At 43.3% G+C, this 26,882-nt stretch overlaps 1 protein-coding gene across 5 annotated transcripts in view; it reads left to right on the forward strand.

Moving 5' to 3' along the window:
• Positions 1-4,452: 4,452 nt before the first annotated feature.
• slc4a3 (solute carrier family 4 member 3) overlaps positions 4,453-26,882 on the forward strand; it is a 39,060-nt gene continuing 16,630 nt past the window's right edge. For 2 of the 5 annotated variants that reach the window (XM_040201836.2, XM_040201838.2), the window contains exons 1-9: positions 4,453-4,828; positions 9,590-9,906; positions 15,421-15,580; positions 16,544-16,794; positions 16,943-17,124; positions 18,165-18,391; positions 23,931-24,073; positions 24,745-24,925; positions 25,103-25,238. In XM_040201836.2, coding sequence (XP_040057770.2) covers positions 9,853-9,906; positions 15,421-15,580; positions 16,544-16,794; positions 16,943-17,124; positions 18,165-18,391; positions 23,931-24,073; positions 24,745-24,925; positions 25,103-25,238 — 1,334 coding nt within the window. In that variant the 5' untranslated portion in view covers positions 4,453-4,828; positions 9,590-9,852. Of the gene's footprint in view, positions 4,829-8,290; positions 8,412-9,589; positions 9,907-15,420; positions 15,581-16,543; positions 16,795-16,942; positions 17,125-18,164; positions 18,392-20,599; positions 21,351-23,930; positions 24,074-24,744; positions 24,926-25,102; positions 25,239-26,882 lie in introns of those variants that run through there. The other 3 variants (XM_040201839.2, XM_078090090.1, XM_040201837.2) reach the window with 2 other exon arrangements.

The raw sequence follows: 26,882 nt of genomic DNA on the forward strand, positions 1-26,882 counted from the left end.
ACTTTTGTTAGCCTAGCACCACTAGTTGCAGATCGACAATTAATCATTGTGGTTTTTTGTTTGTTTTTTTGTCTCGGGGCGCTTGGTGCTGTTTGTCTTTTTACTCTTCCTCAGAGACCATTTGAAAACACAACGACTGCCTGCACAGGTTTTCTTGTGTTAAAAAGCACAAATGCAGATCATATTTCACCTCACTGTTTTTTTGTTGTTGTTTTTATTAATTCCATTTAATCCTGCGTGGTGAGATTTCTTTTTTAATTCTCATGTGCAGTGCAGGACGCAGCGGTGAGGAAGGAGGATTCCCCCTCCTGTCCAACATGAATGGTCAACACAAACCTCATCTGATGTGTTCTCCACATCAGCCTGGAATGGATGAGCTCACTGTCCTTGTTTTCCTGCAGATGCAGGGATGTGAGCGGTGATTCACTATCACAGTGGGTGACGGTACGAAAAGAAAAGCAAGCAGTAGCAGGACCGGGTTAGTGCGTGAAGAATGCTGCATGTGGAGGATGTAGTTGAAACTCAATTTTAGGAGCGGCGCATGCGCTATTCAGCGTCATATGTCTCTCGCTCTGTTGCACAATGTGTTCCAGCGGCCCACCCCCAGAAGGATTTTATATAAATACATTTCCACAAAAATCCTCGTGAAAAGTGCCCTGTCTGTCTTGATTATTATTATCATGACGGTATGCAGTGTTCTAGGAGTCGACCATTTCCAGCGCCTGGTGGCTGCTGGAACGGCTTGTAATTCAACACCTTGTTTAGCCTCGTTTAACCTGAGCACATACGTGAGTCCGTGCCACACCAGCTTGGTACGTTGGGAGGAGCGAGGTGTTTGACGATGCTCACACGGCTGCTCTCTGGTGTGTTGAAGCAGACAATAGCCCTGTATGCTTCCATCCCAATAAAAACTGTCAGAATGCTGCAGGCGCCTTGATGTACGGCTCACATGTGGGGCAGAAGCACTTTAAAGCAGCAGTCAGCGTCAGTGCCCCCCTCAATTTGGGTTCCCTCTTAAGGTACACTGAGGTCAGCAAATGTTTGGGTGAACAATTGAAGGGATCATATCAATTTTGGCATTCAGTTTTTGCCAAAAGAGTCAGTTTAAACAATAGACCCCAAAAACGCAAAACCAAGCGGCAGAGGTTTTTCAAAATATAATATATTCTATTCTATTGATACAACAGCAGACAAAAAAATCCATTCAAAAAGATTGTTGAAAAAAAAATCACAAAAAGCCAGAAATAAGTTTAATTTAACGGCTGATGATTGTTGATTCATGGAAGCGGATTATGCTGTCGGATTCATTTTTCCCAGTGTTTGTGTTGGTGATCTTGGTCTAAAACAGTTCTCATTTCTTTTTTCAATTGAGGATGTTATTGTTGAAACAAGAATTAAGACGGCTTACATGCATTGTTTTACAACGTCTTGGAAACTCCCCAGGGGGTAAATTAGGAGTTTTCCCGTGGCTCTCAGACTAGTTTCACTGACAAATACGGTGTCTGATTCAACAGAGCACGCAGTTGTCCTGCTGTTGGACTGAGAACGCCTCTGGGTCTTTGTGAGAGCAGAGGCAACCCAGATGTTGTTGGCTGCGTCGTGTTTCAGCTCTTCTACCATTCTACTCCCCTCTACTGCTCAGAGGGAGCCTGTTCTCCGCCGGATGTGTCCTCATTCAAACAGATCTTTTCAGTAGTTTGATTTGTACACTCTCACTACTTTTATCTTAAAAGACCTCAAAGAAGCACAAGTTATACGTCACAAAGTTGTTGGGACTGTCCCGTTAAGATGGCTCCTGAGGGTCACACTTTTCCCTCGTGGCGATTTAGCTGAAGAGAAAAAACAATAGGGAACAAATAGTGTACAACTCAACAAAAACATCACTGATACCTGCATACCTTCTCATTACGGAAGAATCCAGGGGATTGAACACTGCACACGCCTTGGTAATGCAAAATAATTGTGATCCAAGCCTTCGGTGCTGCGATCCCCAAACAGCTGCAGCGACACACACACACACACACAGCGGTAGAGGAGCAGGCTGTGACTTGTTATTAGACAGGAAATCTGTTGGCAAAATAAATCAATAGAATACCAAAGGAAGCAGCGAGGTACGAGAGGGAGGAACTCTCTGGTTCATCCGAGAGGTGACCACGAGAGAAGTCGTTTCATTACTTTGTGATTCAAAGAGGTATTTTTCCCTTTGGTCGACACGTTTTTTGAAAACTATCTGACAATTTGTTCGGATGTTATTTGGCAAGGGGTGTTTTTTCTTTGCACGTTGTACAAAAAGAATTTGAAATGCTCCAGAACTGAATTTGGTGATTAGTCTCGTTGGACTTGGTACAAAGAAAAATCCGTTCTTAACGCAAAATAATGTTATAAAAAAAAACACAGATAAACAGAGCTGTCTGGGAATTTATTTTCAGAAGAAGGAAGGTGTTTGAAGAGAGTGATATAAATGACTGACGGTCCCGCTGTGTTATTTCTCTCTTCCCAAGACCTGTAATCACTCGACTAACCGCTTCACCCCCTCGGCCTCGAGCGCCGAGCCTCAGGTGCTGAGCTAAATGAAACATCCTGCAAAGGCCCCTGAGGAAGCGCGTCTGAGGTCACCGTAGGAAGCGAGTGATTGCCTATACGCTGGTTCATCAACCTCAAGAGGGCTCCACCGCTACTTCACGTGGGTTCAGAATTTTATACTGCTGACTGAACTGCAGATCCCCAGTAATAAGTGCTGATCTCCATCTTGAGCGCTGGCCCTGTGCTTTTCCCTATTTGACTCTATCACAATACCCAGATGGTGTTCATTGTTTTGGTTATTGGTGGAAGATGTGGGTGATCCTCCCACTGTGAGAGGTCCACCTTGAAGATTTAAACATCTTTTGAAATGCAAACATTTGTTACCGTTATAAAGTCTTGTGTATAATCTGTCTATCTGGAAAGCAATACTATGAGGCAACTGCTTGCCAAAATCATCAAGAAATGAAGAAAGAAATGCTTTACCATCAATTTTGATCAAATCCAACATAACATTATCTATGTTCTATTCGTACTAAAGGGCATATGATTATTCCTTTCGTTACAATAGCATCACAAGCTTTTAAACAAGCTTTTAGTTTCTGAGATCATACAGAAGTAACTATGTACTCCTGAAATGTATTTCTGTTTTTGAAGTTATGTCTCCCTCTTTTGGAGTGGATCCGTATTGCATACTGCCACATCTCCAGGTCCATGCACGTATTTACAGATAGTCTTCCCTTCAATAGGTGTACTTTCATTTGAAAATGTATATTTGTATAGTAGCCTGGATTATTTTAAAAGAAATGAATTGTTGCAATAACTGGCGGCACGGTATTGTAGTGGTTAGACCTGTCGCCTCACAGCAAGAAAGTCTGGCTTCCTCCCGCAGTCCAAAGACATGCGCTGGGGATCAGGTTGATTGGTAACTCTAAATTGTGTGCGGATGTGAGTGTGGATGGTTGTTTGTCTCTGTGTTAGCCCTGCCATTGGCTGGCGACCAATCCAGGTGTACCCCGCCTCTCGCCGAAGGATTGACTCTGATCTGCCACTAAAGATCCTCCATTAACTTCCATATGACCCCCTGAATTAAACTCCATACCTTTCCCTCACTCTCTGTTGGTTGACTCAACTAACTGACTCTTTCAGATCAGTTTTCCCATAACGTATGTGAGCAGATTATTTTGTTGCTAAAAAAAGCATTAAAATTGTTCCCTACCGATATCCGACTCCCCTAGGGGCTCCTTCCGGCAGGCAAACCAGTCAAACTATCAGATCTTGGGAAACGCTTCAGCCTCTGTGTCATCGTCAGCCCCTCACACTCAGGCATTCGCTCGCAGCCAGTCTGCAAATTCCACCAGCCTTTCCATTGTCCCACACACATATTCAACATACTTATAATTTGTGATTTGAAATGAATTATGCTGGCAACACAAAGAAGTGGGCAGGTGGACAGATATTTACAGGATGAAGAGGAGCGACACACAGTGGCCTTTAGTAGAGTTCTCAAAGTCATTTCCTGCTTGTCCTGGCAGACGATCCAGCTTTGTGTGTCTGAATAACTCGTTACTGCCGCACAGTGGACACTTGTCCAAAGCCTCTATAATAAAACTGTGATACTGTGTGGGATTAAGTGTTTCCCCCCCTTAAAACGGTGGGCTGCACATAGTTCATAGTGTTGTCATAGTGAGTCTTGTCGTTTGTTTTGCGTTCACACCTCATGTATTTTCACGTTTTCAAAATTCAACCATTTTTCTTCAATTGAAAAAAAGAGGAAAAGAAAATGCATTATTTTTACAGAGACATTTCTATTTGCCGTCACCTAAAAATGCGGATTTCATTTTATTTTGCGCGTGCTTACACTCTACACCAGCCTATACCAGAATAAAACGGACCGCCTGTGTTGGGTGTGCGTCTATCTGCCCACTCATCACTGTATTCACAGGTTCTCCCGCGAGGCTGGAGTTCATGTACTACCTGGTGTACTTCTACCATTACGAGGATGGCAGCCTACTTAGTCCACTCCATACCGCCCTCACGAGACCGAACACAAACCGTTAAGAGCGGCACGCTGCTTGTCCATCCTCCGCTGACTCCAGATGGGCAGGTTGTCCTCTAGAGTCACGTGGTCACGCAGGAGCATCCTTTGCAGAAACCGCCAAGGCTGCGAGGCGCTTTCTTCACTCCGTGGGTGGTCACGCAGTGGGCCGCTCTCGCCGTCGCGGCATCTCTCCGCGCCTCTTTGTTTAGGTTTCGCTCCCCTCACCTCTCCTCCTCCACGCCGCCGGACTGCGCTCGGAAATCGCAGGTAAGGCGATGCGCGCGGCGGGTGTCGATCGCCGAAATGTGCGACTGCGTTGACTCGCGAGTCTTCAACCGCGCACTGGCATCAACACGACGCAAAGAAGGCGCACATGCCGCGCGAGCACATGGATTCATTATTATTCACATTATTTTTTTCGGGTGTTGCATGGAGTGAGATGTGCAATCTATGTCGGACCAGTGCGTTTTCTCTGCAGGTGCACGGATCCCTGCGCGTGCACCGCCGCGCTCGTTGTGCGCGGCCCCGGAGGCGGTGGCTGGCTGGTGTAGTGTGTTTACACTCGTGCAACAGAAAGTGCAAAGGCGCCTGGCTTGAAAAAGAATGCGGATGATAATAATAATAATAATAATACTAATACTGATGATGCAATGTAAAATGCTTTGCAGGTCACATGAGCCTTTGGGGAATAGCCTGAGATTGAAGTGCAGACAGCAGGCGGAGCTGGATGGAGCTCACACAGTAATGACTCAGCAATATCCTCCATGAGGAGTAAACTAATGGAAGAGAAAGAGAGTGCAAAAGATGCTGGCTGTTTAGTTCCGGTGGGAACCAGATCGCTTGTTGTAACTTGAGACCTTATTAGCACAAAATGTTTTATAAATAAGGAGTTTCAGGATGAAGTGAGAGTATCGATTAATGTATCACTTATGTGCGAGCAAGAAGAAGAAGAAGCTGTGAGTGGGATTTCGTGAGCTGTGTGAACCGCTCTGCCAGGCAGGGTTCTCGTTGTAGCAAAGTGAAACACATACTCTCACCATCACACACAGGTTTTAATTGTAGTCAGCACTGAGATTTATGTCCACAACCGAACATATAATGACGTGATTTGTATTTCCTCCCCATGGCGCTGCTATCTTAGAAAATAATCCATAGTTCGCCTAAGACTTTAGAACGGGCACGAGACTTGGTGAGCAGCCACAGACGCCCTCCTGTGTTTTCGGTTCCAGAAATGATGATGTTAACGGCTGATTCCCAGTCTCATGCTGCGCTGGTTGCTCATAGTGATGCCTGCTTGAAAAAAAAAAATTGTGTAAACGTCCTCGTAAAAGCCTTGAATCATTTTCAAATACACACTCATTGTAGTTTATTACCAACTCTTACAACTCATGCAAACAACCAAGGACGCATTCTGCTAAAGGTCACCAGTTAACATGGAAACACCTGTTGCTCTGAAACGGTTTGGATGCAGTGGGAAATCTGCAGAGCTTCAGTCCCCTGTAACATCGATTCAGACGACCGGACAACAATCATTCTGATGCTGCTGGCCGTTTTGATTAAATGTTCAATGCTTTATAACTTTCATAGCAAAAGGCCATTCGGGAGTGAAACGGTCAGGAGTTATGCAAAGATTCTTGTTTATTGCTTTGAGGCCATACTTTGTGTTTGGCCTTGAAACTCCACCGCTGCACTTAACTTCAACATCGGTGTCAAAGTCTGAAGCCTCTTTAAAACTATTAAAAGAGCCACAGTCTCTCAGAGTTTACTCACTTGTCTCTAAATATAGATTTTCACAAAAAAGAGTCTGTCTGCAGTGGCTTGATTTGGCCCAGAGTTAGGGGAGTGGTTGTTACCTGGCAAAGACCTGTTAATGAGGACTCTGCTGGCGGTCTCTGTCCAGGCTCGACATGATTGCATTGTGCTCGCACAGATGGCATTTTTGGCAGTGCTGCCCGCTTGTTGATTAAAGCCGTGCACGTATTAAAGGCTACATTAAGTATTGAGCGGTGTTACCTATGCTGCTGCACCCCGACACGTGTTGGTCCAACACGCCCACTGTGGTCTGCAGTGACGTGTGATCCCTCTGCAGCGAATGTGAAGCCCTGTCCATGTTTGTCCTCGTGTACTGTGAAAGTCGGCAAGATGTCTCCGCGCTGATGCCAAGAGTCAGTCTGGTATACTTCTTGATGAGCACCATGATAATTCCCAGTGAACAAGGAAAGGTGTTGAATGATAATTGTGTGTATGAAGTGTCATTGCTTTGAAGTGCTATTTGTATTTTGCGACATGTTATTGACATGTGGGATTGCTCCCCCCATCATGTCTGAAGCATGAAAGGGGCCGGCGGTTCCGTACAGCAGTGATGTGGACATTCTGCACCAACCTTTGTGTGGAAAACGGAGCTGATCTGTGAGGGGAAATGAGTTTCCCTCGTAGGCTGGCTGGGCTCCCACTTAGTGACGGGGAGAAGCTCAGACCTCCAGAGGGTGCTCGGAGTAGGGCCGCTGCTCCTTTGTGTTGAAATGCCTCCTGGACACCTCCCTTTAAAGAGATTGGATATCTCGTCTGGACTGGTAACACCTCCGGCTCCACCAGCGAGAGACTATATCACTGGGGAGAAGGACCGGGCAGCTGAAAGCTAATGGATCACGGGCTGATGGTTTATTAATGAACTCTTTGGAGTATTACTCCAGACTTTCAAAGAAATGCTGCGCAACAGTAGACACATTATTATAGATACAACAAATGTAGCTGTTTAGAGAAAGTAAAGCAGTAAGCTGATGAGTGATTGCAATGTTCACTAATATTTATGACTCCTTGAGTTTATTCAGTCGTTGACCTCAGCAGGAGGCCGCAGAAGACTTCAGCATCTTAGCTTTCCTTCCAAGTTCCGTGGCAACAATAGCATTTGACCCTTTTCTTCAGATCAAATGTGATGCAGTAGAATTATGATTGCAGTTATTTGTTCGCAGTTTCAGTCACTTCAAGTCAAGACCCTCTTAATACTTTATTCTTGATTTTTGCAGTCGAATGAACAGAAGATGAAGCTTCTGTTCGTTGGCAGCAGTGGTATTATTGTGAGACGCAAACTTGATTAAGTACAAATGAGTCACTTAAGCCAATAAATTTGGTGAAACAATTATTCAATTGATGATTCAAAAATAGAATCAATAAAAAAAGAGCTTTGAGTAGTGGTCGACAAAAGATGCCATTGCTTAGGGACTTGTCTCATGTCTGACTATAGACATATATTTCTGGCTAAACTGCATTCAACTGTCATAAAAACAAGAAATAACAAACAGGAATGAATTGTGGGGTAATATATATATTTTATTTTATATATATATATATATATATATATATATATATATTGCATATCTATTCATTTAGCTGTCGTGTTGCTGGCTGGGTGAGATCCATCATCGGGTGATGAGTGTTCCGCCCTCTCGTCCATTCGACAGAGCGCATTCCTTCCCTGCCCTGAAATGTGTGGCAGGCTATTTTAAGGGAGTCACCCTCATCATTTGTATTGTAGCGCTCTCATTCACCAGAGGTTTTTGTTTCCCTCTTCTTCTTGTGTCTGTTGGTATTCCTCAACCCCCGGGCCCCCCACGACACACTATCAATGTCAGTCACTCATGTATGTCAGCGTCGCCTTCACACATTCAAAGGGCGAGCCGTGCACGGCTCTCCGATTACACAGCTGGCATGAAGGGGGCGGGACCTTTCGTATGACTGGAGCAGCGAGTCAGGTGGCGGTGGGCAGGAGCTCGGGGGGCCCGAGGTCGCTGCGCACTCTGCCAGCGGGGCCGTTGAGGATGACACCCGGGCCCCTCAGACACGGTAGAAGGTAGGGGGGTACATGTGTAGCGGCCTTCTTTTGGGCCGAACGCAAAACAGCATATTCATCTCATGCTTTTCGTTGTTCGCCGCCTTCTGGGAGCCGCGAGCCAGTTGTGAATGTGTCAGAGGGAGCAAGTGAGTCCGCTAAATAAAATGGTGGTGACCGCGACTCCAAACAGGGTTTGTGTCACTTGTTATTTGTAGGCCATATTCCCTATTCTCTATATATTCAGGAATGGCTCTCTATTCGTATGACAGAGGGGCATGAACTTTGCGAGCACTGCAAATCGATTCGGCAGACGAACGCTGAGTGACTAGACGCTGACTCACAGGCAATTCACGGCATGTTTACAAGGATTAGAAGCACCTGCTTTTTGCTCCAAGTGATAACCAAAATAATCAGCTGCGTCTATTTGGGCATCATCTGCATAATTAAGCGGTGCCAAGGTGCCCTCTGGTGTTTGTTTATCTGTGTGTGTGTGTGTGTGTGTGTGTGTAGCCTGCAGTTCAGTGTTTGAAACCACTGCGGAGTATTTACTGCTGCAAAGTATTGATGCAAGTTGGGTGAAATTATTAAATTGCAGAGGAGTAGAATGAAACCAAATCAGCTGTTGCCAAAGTAAAGAGTCCATTGAGTGTTTTACGGTCACGTATCTGTGCTTCGTACTGTAACTTCTGCAAAAAAAGAAAAATACATTTATTTTCTCTCATTTGCTGCTTGCACACTCGTGCAATCCAACAGCGAGGTTTAGTTGTTGTCAAACAAAGAGAAATGTTGTACACTTATTGTATTTTCATAAGCATGGCATAATAACAACAAGGACCGTGACTGTCTACTTCCCGGGGAGTTTTCCTTGTGATTCCAGACCGTTTTACATAATGATAAATTGATTAATGATATGAATCTCTGGACTGGTTGTAGCAGTGGTACACATCAGTCTTGTACCTTGATAGAAGCTGTGGTCTGTTTTACAAAGGACATGAATTGATAATTGCCCTTTTCTATTTTTTTCTGATTCTGCTATATTATTTAAAGCATTTTGACGACAGTTATATAACTGTTCCCTTCAAACATTTACTTTGTGTATTTCTCAGCATGTGTTGATTATATACAGTGCAACACATGCTCATATATCCCTGATATCTGACTGGAAACCTTTCTCTGTCCTGTGCGCTCCCTTGCAGGTTATGCCACCCCAAAGGCTTGCTGGGTCCCCGGCCGTGAAAGAGAAGGGCTGATCCCTATCCTCCCCCCAGGCTCCCGCTGCTCTGCCCCCATCTGCCCTCTCTGGCTTATTCCCCTCTCCCAACACCACTGACCCCCCACCCGACCCCCCCCACACAAACGGCCTCGCCTGGCATCACCTGTAAGACTGTCCGTCCTGACACATCGGCCTCTTTCTTTAGTTAAACCGCAGCCACACTAGCATTTCCTCCCGCCGGGCCCCATGGCTACAGGAGGTCATGCCCCAGAGATAGATGTGTTGGACAACCTGCAACAGGTAAGAATTACTGATACAAGTGAATTAAAGCCACTGGGCATTACTTTCATGTCCGGTATTATGAAGCGTGACACTTTGTTCGATTTGGAACGATAAACATGTGAAATAGTTCTTTTGCAGCGGCCCTCTCAGCTAACCGCTTCCAGTTTGATCTGAATTACTCTAATTAGACCCGGGAGCTCTCCCAAGCAACCCAGTGAGTAAGAACAGTGCCACGGTCCCTTTGGAAGAATTACACGAGGATATCTGTCCCTGCCACGTCCATGTCTGTTTTTTAACCACAGATTGAAAGCCAGAATGCCACTAACTTAACTTTGCTAGCCTAACAACTGGACACGGGGAAAGTATCCAGCTATGTTCAGTAGGTATTCTCATCACATTTGTATATTCCAAAATGTCCAATTTATTCAACAAAAACACAAGGGTATAATACAATTGTATTCTTTGAGCATACAGACAAACACAATTAGCCATATGGACGGATTACCTTATTCAAAAAAAGAAGAAAAAAAATGTATCTTTTTGATGGGCAGAACTTGTTGATGTGTAAGCACAGAATGTTACGCAGGGTTAATAGTTTGTTTTGGAAATTGACTGAAGATTGGGGAAATGGATATGCAAATGCAGACAGCTGAGAACAGCTGGCTCACTGAGTTACTCTCAGTAAAATAATCCTTCACAACCAAAGGCCTGTAGGGAAATTAGTGTTGGCAGTCTATTTCTTAGCTGCGTAATCTTGAACATTAGGTTCAAATTCTCACAAATCTGCTGCCAAATAGCTTGTTTACAGTAGACCAGATACACAACATGTTTCCTGTTTCCCCAACTAAGTATGTTTCCAGCTGGATCTAATATATTTGTGAAAGAGGCATATGTATGTAACTGTTCTCTAACCCTCAGACCAGGCCTGCCAAGCAAATGTGTACTCTATATCATCAATGTCAAACAAAGGCTCTCAGCTACATGGCATTTTTTATATTGTTACAATGCAATGTTCTATACAATGGAGCTTGGGCTCAACTCCAAACTCCTCCAGATCTGACCTCCTCATCCTGTATTGAAGGCTGAGCCCAACTACTCTACGAAGGAAGCTTATTTTTGGTTTGGAACCCACCAAGAGCTGACCCTTCATAAAAACCATACAGTATAAAACTATACCTGTATCAAAATACAAGTGTAATACTGTTATAGTGTCGGTGCTGAACAAAAAAAAAAGAAAATGGTGAATTGATTGAGTCTTGTATCGTGATTGAAGGAAGTGCTCAACTGCTTCAAGACTGAATGTCCAGTGTCTCCCATGAGGATGTTCTAATGCTCAAAACGCTCCCTAGCTATTAGCCTTTGTTCTCGGGGAGAAAACGCTCTGCCAACAAAGTAGGTGTCATTACCCACAGTGGGGACAATGTCGTCGACCGTATGTACAGCCCATTGTGACACTGGTTCGAAGGAAATGAAAGCCCCTTCAATTCCTTACCCTTAATTACTTGGGAGCTCTCTCCTTACAACCCCCCACACGTTATATCTATAGAAGGACAGAACAGCTTACTGTATTTAGAAGCCTAACCTCATATACTGTAGCTGATCGATAGCTTATTATTATTTTTCTTTGGTGTGTGTGTGTGTGCAGTGAAATTAAAGCAAATTTCTGTGGCCCAGCTGAGTGCGGGTTGCCACAGAAACATCCCCAGCTGTTGCCAGCTTACGTCAGATGCAGTTTTGCAACATGATCTTCTCTTAATTCTTATCATCAAATGGTGAAGATTGTGGAAATTCTGCTGTGACTGGACCACATTTAAGGAAAAGTTGCAAACAATCCCATTCGTCAAGGCAGACATTTAGAAATAATGGCTCATAAACGTCCGCTGTGCAGTGAAAATGAAAGAAACACTGATGCTGATATTTGTGTTAGTTGGGATTTGTTTGGCTAGAAGGAGTACCATCTCTTTTAATCACTGATGCTGGAAGAAGAGATGATTGGCGTGGGAAGTATAAACACTGCTAAATAAATACGAGCACAAAGCAACAGAAAACGGCATAATCAGCAGAGGCAAACAGACTGATTGCATATTTCCACCCGACTGGATTTTTAAACATTTTAAAACTGACTCGGTAGCACTGCGTGATCCTTCTAAAATTGACAATGTAAATGCAAATGTGAAGTGATGCCATCACATAGTGTAACATACAAGAGCCCAGAGGCGTCACCTTGCTCAGCATGAAGAAAGAGATAACTCCCTTTGATTAAATTAGGTCGGTCCACATCCAGCTGACACAGATTCAATTGTGTCGTTCTGGTCACATGATGAATGCATGTCATTTCTAGATTTGCTCTCCAATAACACGTGGTGCACAGAGCTTTGTGAGAGTAAACCAATGTGCTATATGTTAAGGATGTAAAATTAAAAGGCTGAAAGTTTGCATCAACCTTCAGTAGAGCTGAAACTGTTAAATGTAGTGATTGAGCGTTGAAGGTAGAATGTTGCCACCGTTATTGTAGAGCTGGGAAAAAATATTTACACAATAGTTCACCTGGAACAATGTACACAACAACATGATGTTTCGCAAGGAATTATGGTCTTTGACAACACAAAGGTTGTTAATTGTTCTCGGCTTGAATAGAGTTTTTACCGGGGGAAATTTAAAGGGAAATGTGTGGGGTATTTCCTATCGATGTATGACTAGTACAGAAGTGGTCCCTCTCAATCCCAGAAGTGCGTGTTGGGGTCTGTATCTGCAGAGTAAACAGCCGTCAGGGGGAGCGATTGTTCTGTTGTTTTATTTCATGGCTGCACAGTCCTATGAGTAAATACCCAGTGCTCTGTCATGGAATATACAATATTTCCAGCGTGAATCTTTAAAAAATAAAAAAGGTTTTTAAGGATTTTGACCATCAGCAAGTCTGATGGCAGCTTTAATGGAAACTTAATCCAACAGTCCCGTTTAGTTTGACCCATCCAGCACATCTCCGGCTCCACATGGATAAACCCTCTCACTGCTTAAACAACGTCACCAGCAGCACATCCACTCCAGACATGAATAACCCCAAATAGCCCAAATAGGCCGTCACCACAGAAGCTTTTCCTGATCATTACTGTGGGAGCATGCCATTTGGACAAAAAGGGTAAACACCCTCCTCCATATTATTCAGCAGCTGATGAATATTTTAATGCCGCTCTCTGGCTCAACATTCCATCAAATATGAAATATTGATGCGGCAGTAGATGTTGGCCAGTTGGCTCATGAGAAAAGGTTAGTCGGTTAGTTGACTGAACAGTGATCCTCTGCTCGATGTGCAGGCTCTGCTCCTCAGGAACATTGGCCAAGTGGCCAAACCAGCCCCGGAATTGTCGAGGTTTTAACTCATGGAACGTTGTGTTTGATGAGACGGATGAGAGCTTTTATCCAGCATTTTTATTTTTTTAAATCTCCATCTCCATAATTGGCAACACAGCTGACGGTAAATAGGTTATAATCCTTTTGTGCTCCAGCGGGTTTATACCAAGCGGGGAAGGACACACTTGACTGCTCTCTTCTTTTGTTTTATTTTCTACAATTGATCATGGAATGTATGGATTACAATATATCAGAAATTGTGCAAAGGGATGAGCCTAATGCATTGTTTTGTCAGAACAATAGTGCATAACCTAAAGATAAAGACAAACAAAAACAAGTACTCATGTTTTTGTCACTTGTGCTTTAAAATGACAGTTAATGATTAATCAATTAATACCATTTTTACAAATATGTTTTGCTGAAGAAAAAACATAAACAGGGTGTTTTTAAAACGACTAATTTAATAATATTATAATGTGTATCTTGATTCTCTTATTCATATTTAAATACAGAATATATATAAAACATATTTCTATAGCAAAACCCAGTCTTGTCTCTTCTAAGTTGTGGCATATCTTCAACATGGGGGAATTACCTTAATACATTGGTATTAAGATTTAGAGCACTAGACACTATTGCCAGCTGGTGTAAAATAAAAAATAAAAACGTCCTTTTGATCTGACAGGCTATGAGGGAGGTGTGAGTGGAGTCCATCTGAGACCGGCCTGCGTCCCCTGATCCCCACCCGTCTCTTGAGAGACGCACTGATATATTTTATTAGATTTAATTTAAATCGATCTTATTACCAACCTGCTCTTGTTGAAAGGACAGCTACCCTTCCACCGTGGTTTCCAGTTGCTTTTGGTGACTTTCTCACCAGACAGAATGACTGGTCCATCTGTGTCAGTGTGGCTGCAAACACTGGGATGAACTTAACGTCTCTGATTGCCATTCTGTCCCACTGTCGATTTTTAAATGTGCTGCCTTTCAAATCTCAGTCTGGCATCCAAATCTGCCTCGCGTGGTGCCTCCAGCATCCGCATGGGTTGCTCTCCTGCTGTGTCCCTCCACCTACAACTGACTTCAGAGACAACATGAAAGAGTTTTGTGCCGAGGGTGATTCCGGGAAAACGCAGGTTCAGAGGAAAATCCCTTTGCTGTAGTATCTGTATTATTCCACATGCAGTACATCAGTATTACACTGATGCAGTGCTTGAAAGGTTGCAGGGATATAGAGCACCTAAAGTTGTGAGCAAAACTGAGCACGCTTTCAACTGAAAACGATGCTTTTACCCCTCACTGAAGTTAAAATCCTCCCTTTTTATAGTCTGCCTGACTTCTGCCTCAGCCTTGTGCAGATGGCCATCTCAGATCCTTTAACATACCTCGTCCCTTCATCCCACTGGTAATTAGGGAGTAATGGAGACTTGGCCCAGAGAAATCGGAGAGCCCCGAGCAGTAGCCGCAGGGCCTGCCGCTCCAATCTGAGGCGGAGGAAGCAGCCCGTCCCAAAGATTTGACCTATCAGAGGCACCAAGCGGCTCTGGGAGGACACTCCCTCCAGTGTCTCAAGGGGCTGTCTAGTGCATTAGTTCTGCTGCTTAGCACTATGTTGTATTGATTTGATGTCCTCACAAGCAGTGGAAGGTGTACACACACCGTAAGCTTATTGTGCTGTAACATAAATATAAGTGCACTACTCTTGTGACAAATGCACAGCAAGAACAGGGTTCTGGGTCGGCTGCGGTTGGTCCTTGGATCGATTTGGTGCGGTAACAGCAACAGATTGTGTTGGCAGAGTGTTTTTTTAGTAGACCGTAGAATTGGCGATGGAGGTCTCTTACATTTATTGGTTCTAGGTTCATCCTGAATAGAACTTCTACCACACATCAATCGCAGTATAAAAACTAGTAGTATAAAAACTGCACTTCACTTCCTCCACTGCTGTGTCATAGACTTGCAAAGACTTGCAGCGACGTGATGAAGTGGTGGAGAAATTGTTTTAGACATTAAGAATTTGTTGCTAATCAGGAAACATACAACTGGGTAATGAAACTGGGATGTGTTTTCTTTATGCTTAGCGGGGGACTTTGGAAATGGATATTTGGATGGATATATGTATACGTGTTTATTCCCATTCATGAAGAATTATGCCGACTTCTGTTTTCATCATTCATTCAGGAAGGTGATGACGGATCAGCAGAGGAACTGGAGGGAGAAGAGGAGGAGGAAAACTGGGAGAAAGCCTTGTCTGTGGAGCGCTTTGGAGACATAATCAGTGATTCTGCTTCCACCACTGGAGACAGGATGGGCCGCCACTACACCGAGAAAGACTTTGAAAGTAAGCAGAGCTCCAGCTTGCAATTACTTAATATACATTATATCTACAAGAACAAAATAGCCACTGTCTGTGGACTGAAATCCACCACTGTGTTACAATATTTTTGCCACAGGCTTTGAAATATTATAAAGATATTCAAGGTCCTGTGAGAAAGATTCCTCTCCTCAGTGGTGATTCCCCAGACTTTTTCTCTTCAGAAGTAACCGGGAGGTTAACTTAAGTTTATTTTAGGCAAAATGTGTCCTGACTGCCATTTAATGTGGTAACACCATTTATATTCCAGTCAGTATGTATTGTATTAACTTTAGCAACCTGTTATCCCTCATCTTCAGGACAGCTGATGACCAATGCTTTGGTTTTTACAAAATACACACAACTGTTCAAACACTGACATTCCCTTCAGGCTCAGCTCTACACGTAGATTGGAGATTACAAGTGGACGTGGCCATTGCGACATCACCAATTTGTTACCGTTTTGAGGCCTCTACTGTGGCTGTTGGCCTTAAAATATTTTGTTTGTGTTGTGTCTTTCAAGTGCTCAATAGGGAATTGGGGAGAGAGGGCGAGGAGGAGGGCGATCATCACCTCTAAGAATAGCATATTCTTACTTTGCACATTTTACCCAGTGGAATCAAATCATTAGGAAATTATCATGTGGTTCTATAATCCACATTTTTGTCTTGTTTGGAATATGTATAGTGAGCCAATGCGTTATGGCTGAGATTCCTAAATTCCACTAAAATAATTTGGTTCTGTGATTTCGAAAAAATGTTTATAGGCTAAGGAGCATTCGAAGGTACCTAAAGCTCAGAATAATAACCTCCCACCAAATATGCTGCTGTCCTCTTGAGGAAAGATCATTACTTGCTATTTCCAACATCAATATATTTTCATATCCAAATGTTCATGCAAAATTAATTGACTACACACCTCTGATTAATTTTTCAATGTGGTTTAACACAGATCACAGACACACTTTTCACCATACGCACCACCCCCTATCCACCCACCTGCCCCTGCCCCAGCGACTACGCAAGAGGGTGCACAGCATGGACAGAAGGCGCAAGAAGAAACGAAAGAAAAAAAAGACCTCTCTGCCCCCTTCCGACGTTACACCCACAATCCACGAGGTAGACGAGGAAGCGGCCGAGTCTGAGACCGACGGACAGGGAGTGGCTGCCACACCCACGGAGCTACCTGACACCCAACCACAGGTAAAATAGGACTGAGGAACCGTGGGGCTTCCAGGGTAGAGGAGGAAAGATGCATCCATACATTTAATGCAACTTCGTCCCTGATATATATGCATGAACACAAGTTTGCAGGTTCCTCCCCTCTCACTAATCTTCCTCTTCCTCTCAGTTTAGTTTGGGGAGCCAAGAGGACTTGGAGGAACCGCTTTCCCACGCCGCCTTCCACACGGAAAACGAAGAGCATCCATTGTCCAGGAAAACCTCACCCATTCAGATAAAGAAGGAGGCTCGTGATGGGGGAAATGCAGTTTTTGGACCGAATGAGCAAGTGCATGGAGAGGCTGGCAATAGGTAGGCTAGGACAACTTGTGCCACCTCCCAGGCCAAATGTAATGTTGATTTGGTTAAAAGAGGGGATTTGAAACACCCTTTGAAACAATTTTGTGAATGAATCTTCATTTCACACAAAATTTAGTGGATTGTGCTTGGTTTTCCTCTCAGGTCCATTTTACTAGGGACTGTGTACTGGTGATGTTTGATGGAACATACACTAAACATAAGAAGAGGGTGTTGCTCTGGTTCACTGTAGTTTAAAAAACCTTGAAGGCTGGTTTACTTTTGACTTGTTCAGCAGTACTATGGACTATTCTCTTAATTAAACACCCACCTGCCAGCTAGACAGTCATTTCTATTTTGTATGCCATTGCATAAGAAAGGATGCCAGGCTTCATTGGAGATGATTCAGTTATTATTCTGAGGACTTATTGTTGCATCTAATATATCTGTGAATCCCTTTCTAAAAATAACAGGCACAATAATTGGTAAGAAGCAGCTCAACAGAATAGAGCAGACAAGAGCACTCTTTTGGCATGCATAGGCTCAGATTTACACACATGAATTTAACATTGGCATTACATTAAATATTTCAGTAGTTCTTAAGGCTGATGGTTAGATAACGGCTTCGTCTGGGTCCTAGTTATTGGAAGACCAACTGGCAATGCATGACATCGGAAAACATTGTTTGTTTATTTTTCTGTGGGTATAGCATAATGTATGGATCTTGCTATTAGGTGGTCAGGGGCCCCATGGTGATTCGGGTATTAGTATCCGCTAATATCAGGTTGGATAAAAGCACAGAAACCCCATCGAGCCTGTGCCATGCACGATTGTGTGGCTGTGCATGAGCTAGCACAACTGAGGGTGACTCAGAGGTTTGCTGAGGAGACACAGTCCTACTGTTGTGTTGTGAAGCCCTCTACTGGTGAGAAGACCGCAATGCAGCCAAGGCGCACAACCCATCATTTCGCCAGCAGCTACGTATATGTTTAGAGTAAATCACAAAATGAGAAAAACATTTGGAGGTCTTCAATCTGCCTTTTGCTTTTGGTCAGTGTGCCCCAAGGATCGGATCCCGTAATCTCTACCGCAAACCGCACCTGGCTCCGTAGGAAGCCCGTCCATCATCGTCTGGTGGGCGCCCAGCGGAGCAATTATGACCTGCGGGAGCGGATCTGCATCGGCAGCATGACTGCCCTGGAGACGGCGGTCTACCAGCAGGTGCCCACTGATGATGCAGAGGCCCAGATGCTGGCCAGCGCCGACCTGGATGACATGAAAAGTAAGGGAGATGTATGCCAGGTTACAAGTATTCTACGTCTCAAGCCACGATGGATGGCACTAAATAAAAGGACTGTTGCTATGGTTATCGAACCATAACAGAAAAGTCATAGACCTGGTCGAACCAAATATTATTTATACCAGTGTACTAAAATATTACCCACTACTCTACCAAAACTTTTCATATTGTAACTATTTTTTTCTCGCAGTCATGACATGGCCGGGTTTCTTCTGTTTCCAGCCCAATAAAACACTACTTTGAAATGATGTCGTTACTGTAGACAAGTAAAGGCTTTGGAGCAGGGAAATGGTAAATTAGTCCCTCTCTTTCAAAAGTAAAATCTGAGATCTACCTATTTCATGTCAACAATATCAAAGGGATCTTTGTAATTATTGCCTCTTTAAAATATTGGTCGGACTGGAAAGCACGTTGTGAAATGTTCTGCTCTGTTGCCGCTAAAAAGTATTCTTATTGCGGCCTTTAACTTGTCTCCGGTGTGGGCGTCCCACACATAATGTCTCATGAAGCCCACCCCACACACTCCTGGCCCCCACGCACATGTTTAAAAGTAGGATTCTATCTGGGTTACACAAGTTACACTTTCTACTCATGATTTCTGTATATGATTATCTCATTTTCGGTTTAACGATAAAGATGAAAATTTAATTTTCATTCATGTGGATGTATGAATTGCAGTTATTAGTTAGGATTGTTTCATAAGAGTCAATGGATAAAATGCATCAAAACTCTGCATTACCACTCATTGTAATGGGAGGCCCGCTGCAGTGAAGATTTGCACATGTATTGCTATTTGTTGAAGACTTTTTCTCTCCTCAAGGTATCTTATAACTTCAGACTAGATGCCATAGTTGCTGATCCGCCAGGGCACAGATATGGAGAGTTGAAGAAACAAACCTTAGGTGCTGTGCCGGCTGCAAAATCTGACTTTTGTGAGGCTGACTGAGTCTACAGCAGCTGACTTTAGACCATGCTTAGAACCCTGCATCATATGTTTATCCTTGTGCATTTAGAAACTATAAAATGCACCACATATGTCATGTATCCAGGGCAGCCTCCCTCTTCCAGCGTACAGGCCATTAATTAACAAAGGATGCAGTCGATTCCCCTTCAGCAGCGACCCTGCCCAAGGCCTTTTCTGCTTTACCAGAGCAGAGTAGTCATTGACTGTTTAGAAACCGGAATCCAGATGACCCGCAATCACTCCAAACCAGCCATCGGATTTGCAGGGAGTGGTGCTTCACATTGACCAGCCATGTGTATCGCTGCTGATTGGCGGTAATCTTCAGCTGCACTCCGAGTTAAGGTTTTAAGTCAAAGTGCGATCATTGTTATAGTCTGACTAAAGCTGAAGAAGTAGCTGAATTAATTCTTTCTGACTTCATAATCATGTTGTCATAGTTGAGTCTCTGGCGTCATGTCAAGCTCATCTCAAAGATATTTTTAACTGAGACAAACGTCATTACCTCTATTGTAATGAGTTGGGGATAGTTTAAAAAAAAACTTGATCTTTGCATCGCAACGTTCTTGACTTGCGAGATGTAATTATTCTTCATGGCACAATTCATTTGGGATCAAAACATAATTTGTCTCTCGACAGTAATGATTGTACACATTTTTTATATCTCAATCTGAAATTTTCCACAAATTATTCAACCATTTTGTCAAGTGGCATTCACAAACACACACACACACACACACACACACACAACATTCAAGAACGTCAAGCACATTTTAGTGAGGGTCCTTTAAATCTCATGCTGAGCCACCTGTTGTAGACAAGCCAGACCACAACACCTCGGGGAAGCTCGGTTTCCATGGAGACCCAGGGGTGGGAATGGTGGAGCTTGCTGTGATAATTGGCACCATGATGAGGGTGATACGTATTATATTCTTCCTTTAAGTTCAAAATTAAGTGCATTTTGGTGTAAAGGTGTGCGTTTTCATTTGAATGAGATATGGGTGGAGAAGGCAGCCTTGACCCTCATGCACGTCACATGGTTGGAAAGTGATGGCGGCCCTATGGAAAACGAAGGGCATAAACTCTTCTGCTCGGATCCATTTTATGTTGGATTTCCAAAAGCCACCGAGATCAATAAGCCGGGGACATCGTTAAAAAAGGGCGGCACTCCCTCCCAGCTGACGGGCAGCTCTCACAAAGTAGACCATCCCTTATCAATAGCCCTTATTGGAGCTGTAGAAGGTGAACGTTGCAACCATTGATGCATCGCTCTGATTGTGGACGCAAACCTGAAGGTGTAGCTCCAACTGCACAAAAAGCGTGACTTTGAGGATCTTGGGATTTGTTGCTCTGGACTAAAGGGTGATTATTCTCACGGACACACTGTCTGAAACTGAACGTTTTTTTGTTCTCGTTTCCTAGCTTCGTAGAGCTAGTTTCTTTTCAGAAGTTGGACTACCTGAATGCAAGAAAGTCTTTTATTTGCTGCCTACGGCCAAAGTCCTTTAAAAAACACACAAACAAATATTGGAGCTGGTTCTGAAAGTTGTAGGTTATTTTGCACAACCAGGGCAATACAACAGAGGTGGGCTAGTGTTCCCTGCAAAGACTCCAGCTCATCAGAGCAGCGACCCAGGGCGAGCAACGGCGCTCGGGTTGTGGAAGCCCTGGATGATCAGTGCGTCCGCTCGGAGAGAGGAGGATAGGAGGAGGTACCGACCGTCGAGATGACAGACCTTGGGGGACAAGAGAACCAGGTGGATGGGACCGCTGATAACAACCACGGCACTGACCACCATGGACCCGAACGTCGCTGCAGTGTCCAGAAAGGCTTGGGCAGCCCAAAGCGGAACCAACAGGAGCACCACAGCTCCTTGTGCAACGTGGAAGGGGACTTTGAAGAGTTTGTTTTGGATTTTGATGACTATGACTTGCTCGAGTCAATCCACAGTCAGCTGGGGTCATCACCCGAGCATACGCGTAAGTCGTGTGTAGAGAGAGACACCTATAATTACATCAGGCTTCCCATGAAGGGTGTTGTGATGCAATAGTTCCCCCGGGAAATTCCCATGGATGATTCTATTTTTAAATGAACCATCAATTCATCGATGAATGATCTGTTGATTGTGTGCATGCTTAATAGCTCATTCAACACACAGAGCAGAGTTGCCCACAGTATTGAGCGAATTGACAGGGCGCTCCACTGTTGCTCTTTCCTCCTTTCCCATTGATCCAGTGGCACCCATTTGGCTCTGGGGTAAACCACAGCTAGAGCGGAAAGAGATTTCATTGACCAAAAATGTGTGGTTGCACTGACGATTTTTTGCAACGGGTGCAAACACATGCAAAGGGTGATCTGCCTGCAATACCTCCCCACAGGCTTACAAATTGGCTAGAGTCCAATTTTATAACCAGGACACGTACATGAGCCAGATAGTTTCAGCACCCTATGTGATACTTTTTATTTAGCCTTTTAGATGTGGGCAATAATGCAACTTTAATTCAATGCAAATGGATGAAAAAAAATGTTATGCTTATTTGAAAAGAAAAGCTTATTAGATTGAGGCACCTGGGCCGAGACACACCCCTCCATCTTCAGGGTTGACATTTTGAAACACTACCAAGAATTTTGGAACTGCCTAACATTGATTTGTGAAAGATACGATTGGGAGCGTTGCCACTTGATCCATACAGAGATGGGACGAAAGCGAGATGACTCACTCAATAACTGCTTGAATATATGATTTAGTTTGGGGCAGGTTTATGAATAACCACACCTGCCCAACAGGTTATGGGGGCCAATCTGTACTGGCCAACCTGCAACAATAGTCATTGATGAAACATCGGAACAAAATATGCAAACCTGCAACAAACTGTGCATATTAGCACAATTATCAGGCATGAGAACTGAGACAAGGAGGGCCGAGCGAGTTTTGAGTGTGAGGGATTACAGAGAGAACAGAAGCTGCAGGTGGACTATTGCACAAAATGTTTGACACGGAAGCTGCATATGGAGTTTACATTTCTTGGTCATGTGTCAGATCTACGTAATGTCAGACGGGTCGGATGTAGCTTCTGTTAAGTCAAGTTTTGCCTAACAAGTTGCTCTTGATAACAGACATTTATGATGTTTTTTATAAACCTTCACCACTAATTAAGGTGAACAAATCAAACTGTTTTCCACAGTCCCCATGAATGATGTAACTGGCTGAAAACACTGCTAAATACAAAGTTGGATTTGTCGGGAATAATACATTTTGGCTGCTGATCTAATCTATTGAAAGTAGTTGATACAACCGGAAAGTGTCAATAGATTGACGCATTGTGTATTGATTTGCTCACGCTCCTTTTAGATGTGTATGTGTTTGGTATTTTAAGAGTTCCTTAAGATCAAGGGCCTTAGTCCAGGTAAGATACTAGTTCAAGAGGAACAAAATGTCCTTCACGCTGAAGCTTCTCCGCCATTTGGTGAGAGCACTTGGTACAACGACAGATTTTTGTGTTTCCCTCGCAAGACTACAAAAGGAAATACGGCTTAACTTCATCTTGATTTCCATTTCTCTCGACTCCCCTGGCATGACACAGCAGTATGGAACAAACTTCTGCAGTTTTATGAGCACACACACAAACACTCATATATACTTGTGCCCCTTCCCCTTCCACTATAGTCAGCTCACATAGAAAACCAAAGAAGACAGTGTTTATTTTGTGAGAAAATATGTCCAACCAGTCTTAGTGGTCAACAGCAGTTCCAGACTGAATGCAAATGCAAATCTCTCAACTGTTGCCGACAAGATGGAAAATCAAGCTAAACACTGTTTTGAAAAATAGTGGGTAGAAAAGTCATTTGAAGGTAAATCGTGCAGAACTACTGGTTCTGCACGATCTACTGGTACCATTTCAAATTTGTGTCTTAAATCAAACATAAATGTCACCAAATATATTACCATTTATCTAATAAAAACACACACACATTCCGCCTCAAAATAATTAATGACAATCACAATTCTTCGACCATGAACTTTACCACTCTATCAACACACTTCCACACAGGTTTTCTTCATTTCTTTATCCAAATGGTCTCACAAGCTTTCCACTCTCTTACATGGAAAATGATAACCTCACTGTATTGAAAATATATCATCATTATGCTGAATAAATCAAAAAGGATTAGTGGCTGAAGGAAATTGAAAATGAAATGACTCTTTTTGAACTGAAAATGTCTGGAGGCAAAACTCTGTGACAGTTTCCCATGGCTTACGTTCTGTAGATTCTCCCTCACCCGAGGGGCTCGCTGCCTATCTGTTACTTTATGGTACTACGCCAACTGGAAACTAAAACAGACATTCAAATTAGAATTCTGATTTTCCAGCCTTGAGCGTATTTTCAGTCAGAAAGCACGTTGTATTGGATTCACAGTTGTAGAAAAATAGCATCTTAAGCCGCTGCTTTCAGATGCACGTAGTTGTGTTGGTTTCTAAATTAGTCCCCCAGAAAATCATTACGAATTAGCAATCTTGACCTTTTACAATTTGATTTCCAATGCTTGCGGCTATTCAGGTCACAGATTTGAAGACAACCCCGGGGTGAGACGCCACCTGGTGAAGAAGTCATCGCGGTGTCTGGTGACCCGATCGAACAGTTCCACACCACTAAGCAGCCTGAAAAAGAAGAAGAGAGCAGCGGAAAAGAAAACCCATGAGGTTTGCAGCATATTGTTTACCTCCAACAACATTAATATGCACACTGACAGATGGATGAGCACTTTGTAGCAGTATTCATTTCTTGACCGATTGGAGGCAATCGGACTGCCTACAAATGCACAATGGATTCATGATATGAAAATATTGGTTAGTTCTTTTTGTTGAGTGGGACTCTATCGATGGTTCTTGGAGTGCGGTCTTAGTTTGAGCACATTCTTCATCATTGACCTGATGAGACTTGAATAGAAAGTTGCTCCTTGTGTTCCACCCCAGTTTAAACCGCAAAAATGTCCCAAAAGCACAAATCCTATAAGTATTCTATTGCATTGCTGTAAGAAAACTTTGAAACAATACGTTGAAATGTGAGTGAATGTCTCAAACCATTTGGTTTTCCTCTCACTCCAAACCACTCTCAGACGGATCCAAACCACGCAGTTGCTGTGTCATTGGATTTGCTGTCTTTGCAGTTATTTTCCTATCAGTTCAATGTATTTTTTCTGTTGAAAAAACGTAGGAACGAGCAAACTGTGGCTTTGCTGGTGTTTTTTTTAAAAACGTTTTTACTTGGAATCATATGTATTCTCAACGTGCTACCCTTATTGAACTTTTACGTAAAAGGTCCGATATCAAGAGCTTTAATTGCGTGTATATCTCTACTACTTGATCTACAGCTGTTTGTGGAGCTGAATGAGCTGATTGTGGACAAGGACCATGATATGCGTTGGAAGGAGCGGGCCCGCTGGATCAAGTTTGAGGAGGACGTGGAGGAGGAGACGGACCGCTGGGGTAAACCCCACGTGGCCTCCCTCTCCTTCCGCAGCTTGCTGGAGCTTCGCCGCACCATAACGCACGGTAAAGGCCTCCTGCAGTCTTGTGGTTTAACTATTTCCATATCCGGCTGAAATAGAATCATGACAAACAAAAATAAACCCTTTTCTCCTGGAAAAGTGTTTAGCAAAGCGCCGGATGGACAATAAACCACCAGGTCAGTCCTTTTATCCCGTCCTGTGCTTTCCTTCTAAAATGTAGGTGCCGTCCTTCTGGACCTGGAGCAGAACACTCTGCCCGGCATCGTCCATCTTGTGGTGGAGACGATGATCATTTCTGACCAGATCCGAGCTGAGGACCGACCCGGTGTCCTCCGGGCTCTGCTTCTCAAGCACAGGTCAGCAACCTCTGCGACGCGAGCTTTAGTATTTACTTACTTACTTCTCTTTGTCAAGTGAGTTTAACTTTGTCAAGTCTGTTTAACTGTCTGACTCTCTTTGACTCAAACTCCGACTGAATGGAAAGTGCAATCATGAACGGAAATCAATCACACTCATTCTATGTTTTCAAAAGCAACTAGTTTGCAGATAAATGGTGCATAAGTACTCATACTTTTCTTTCACCATTTCAAATTAGTGTCTTAAATCAAACGTAAATATCACAAAATATAATTTAACTATAGAATTACACACATGGTGCCTCCAAAATAATGAATGATAATCACAATTCTTCGACCGTGTCCTTTACCACTCTATCAACACAGTTTTCTTTAATTTCCTTATCCAGCATTTTTCTGAAAGAACACTTTATAAAATTAGTATTAATAATGAATGCCTGCCTCCTCCTGTCCTTATGTGGACGCATTCATTTAGACTAAAAGAGAACTCTTTTACGTGTTTTTATAAGTTGCCACAAAGGCCTGAGCTGGAACACTGTTTCTGTTTTGTGGCGTTTGTTGCCATGGCCTTAGATCTTGATTTCATTCCGTTTAATCGATAGTACTGTATCAACAAAACTGCCGGTGTACAGCAGTGTGGACACAGTTTTGTTGAGATTTTGAGCAGAGATTGAAGGCATGGCAGCAGGAAGAATGAAATCCAAACCCTCCTCATTAATCATTATGCTGCAGTGTAGGTTGTTACTGAAAGGCAAACTCGGGGTAACTGAACAGGGAATTTCCAAATTGTGACATTCAACACTTGGCTCATCTCTGATGTACTTCCCCGGGCTGACTGTGTTGCGCTGTAGCTGCACTATATATCGTCAGGCATGGACTTTCAAATCAATAATTAAATAAATTAAGACTAATTCTTCATGGTGTGAGTAATAATAGCCCTTAAGATCTTTGCTTTTCGAGTCAAACTTGATTCCATTTGAGCAAAAATGTCTTTAAACCGTGGATTTCAACTATCAGAAAGTACGAAGGAAGCATTTCGGGTGAACCTATTCTGAGGTTTACTGTTTCTCGTCATCAGGGTCACTTGGTTTATTTTCCCTTTGTGGGTTTTTGGTTCTTTGTGGTTTCTGCATAATCAGGTTTTTCTTTCTTTCCATCGCAGCCAGTCTGCCGACGTTGGTATCAAATTCAATGATGTTGTATGAAATGATTGGTTCTGATGTTTTGTGTAGATTATGTGAGATTGTGTTCATCACAGCACACCACAGGGACCCGGACAACTAGAAGAGCTCAAAAGTACCCCGAGCCTTTGAAAAGTACAGATGCTGTCTTCATGCTTGCTCCTTCCCCAGTTGGTATCTTGTATCATTTCATGGATCCCTGTGAATGCTGCGGCGCATAGAGTGGTCAATGCAAAACAAATATTTATTACAGTGCAATTTGGCTTTTGGTCGATTACCGTTACGGAACATATTGCTCGGACGTTAAAGGTTCTGAGCTTGTTACTTAAGTGCTCCCCTGACTTTTTGGTCTGGTAACATTTTTAAGGGAAATGTATCAACAGCTTGGCTGCCATAAAAAGGGATAAGGTTTGTTCATGGTGCCCAGAATTCAAATCCTTTTTCTAATTTTCAAAAGAGTTTG

This window comes from Gasterosteus aculeatus, chromosome 16, assembly GCF_964276395.1.
Source record: "Gasterosteus aculeatus chromosome 16, fGasAcu3.hap1.1, whole genome shotgun sequence".
Lineage (NCBI taxonomy): Eukaryota > Metazoa > Chordata > Actinopteri > Perciformes > Gasterosteidae > Gasterosteus > Gasterosteus aculeatus.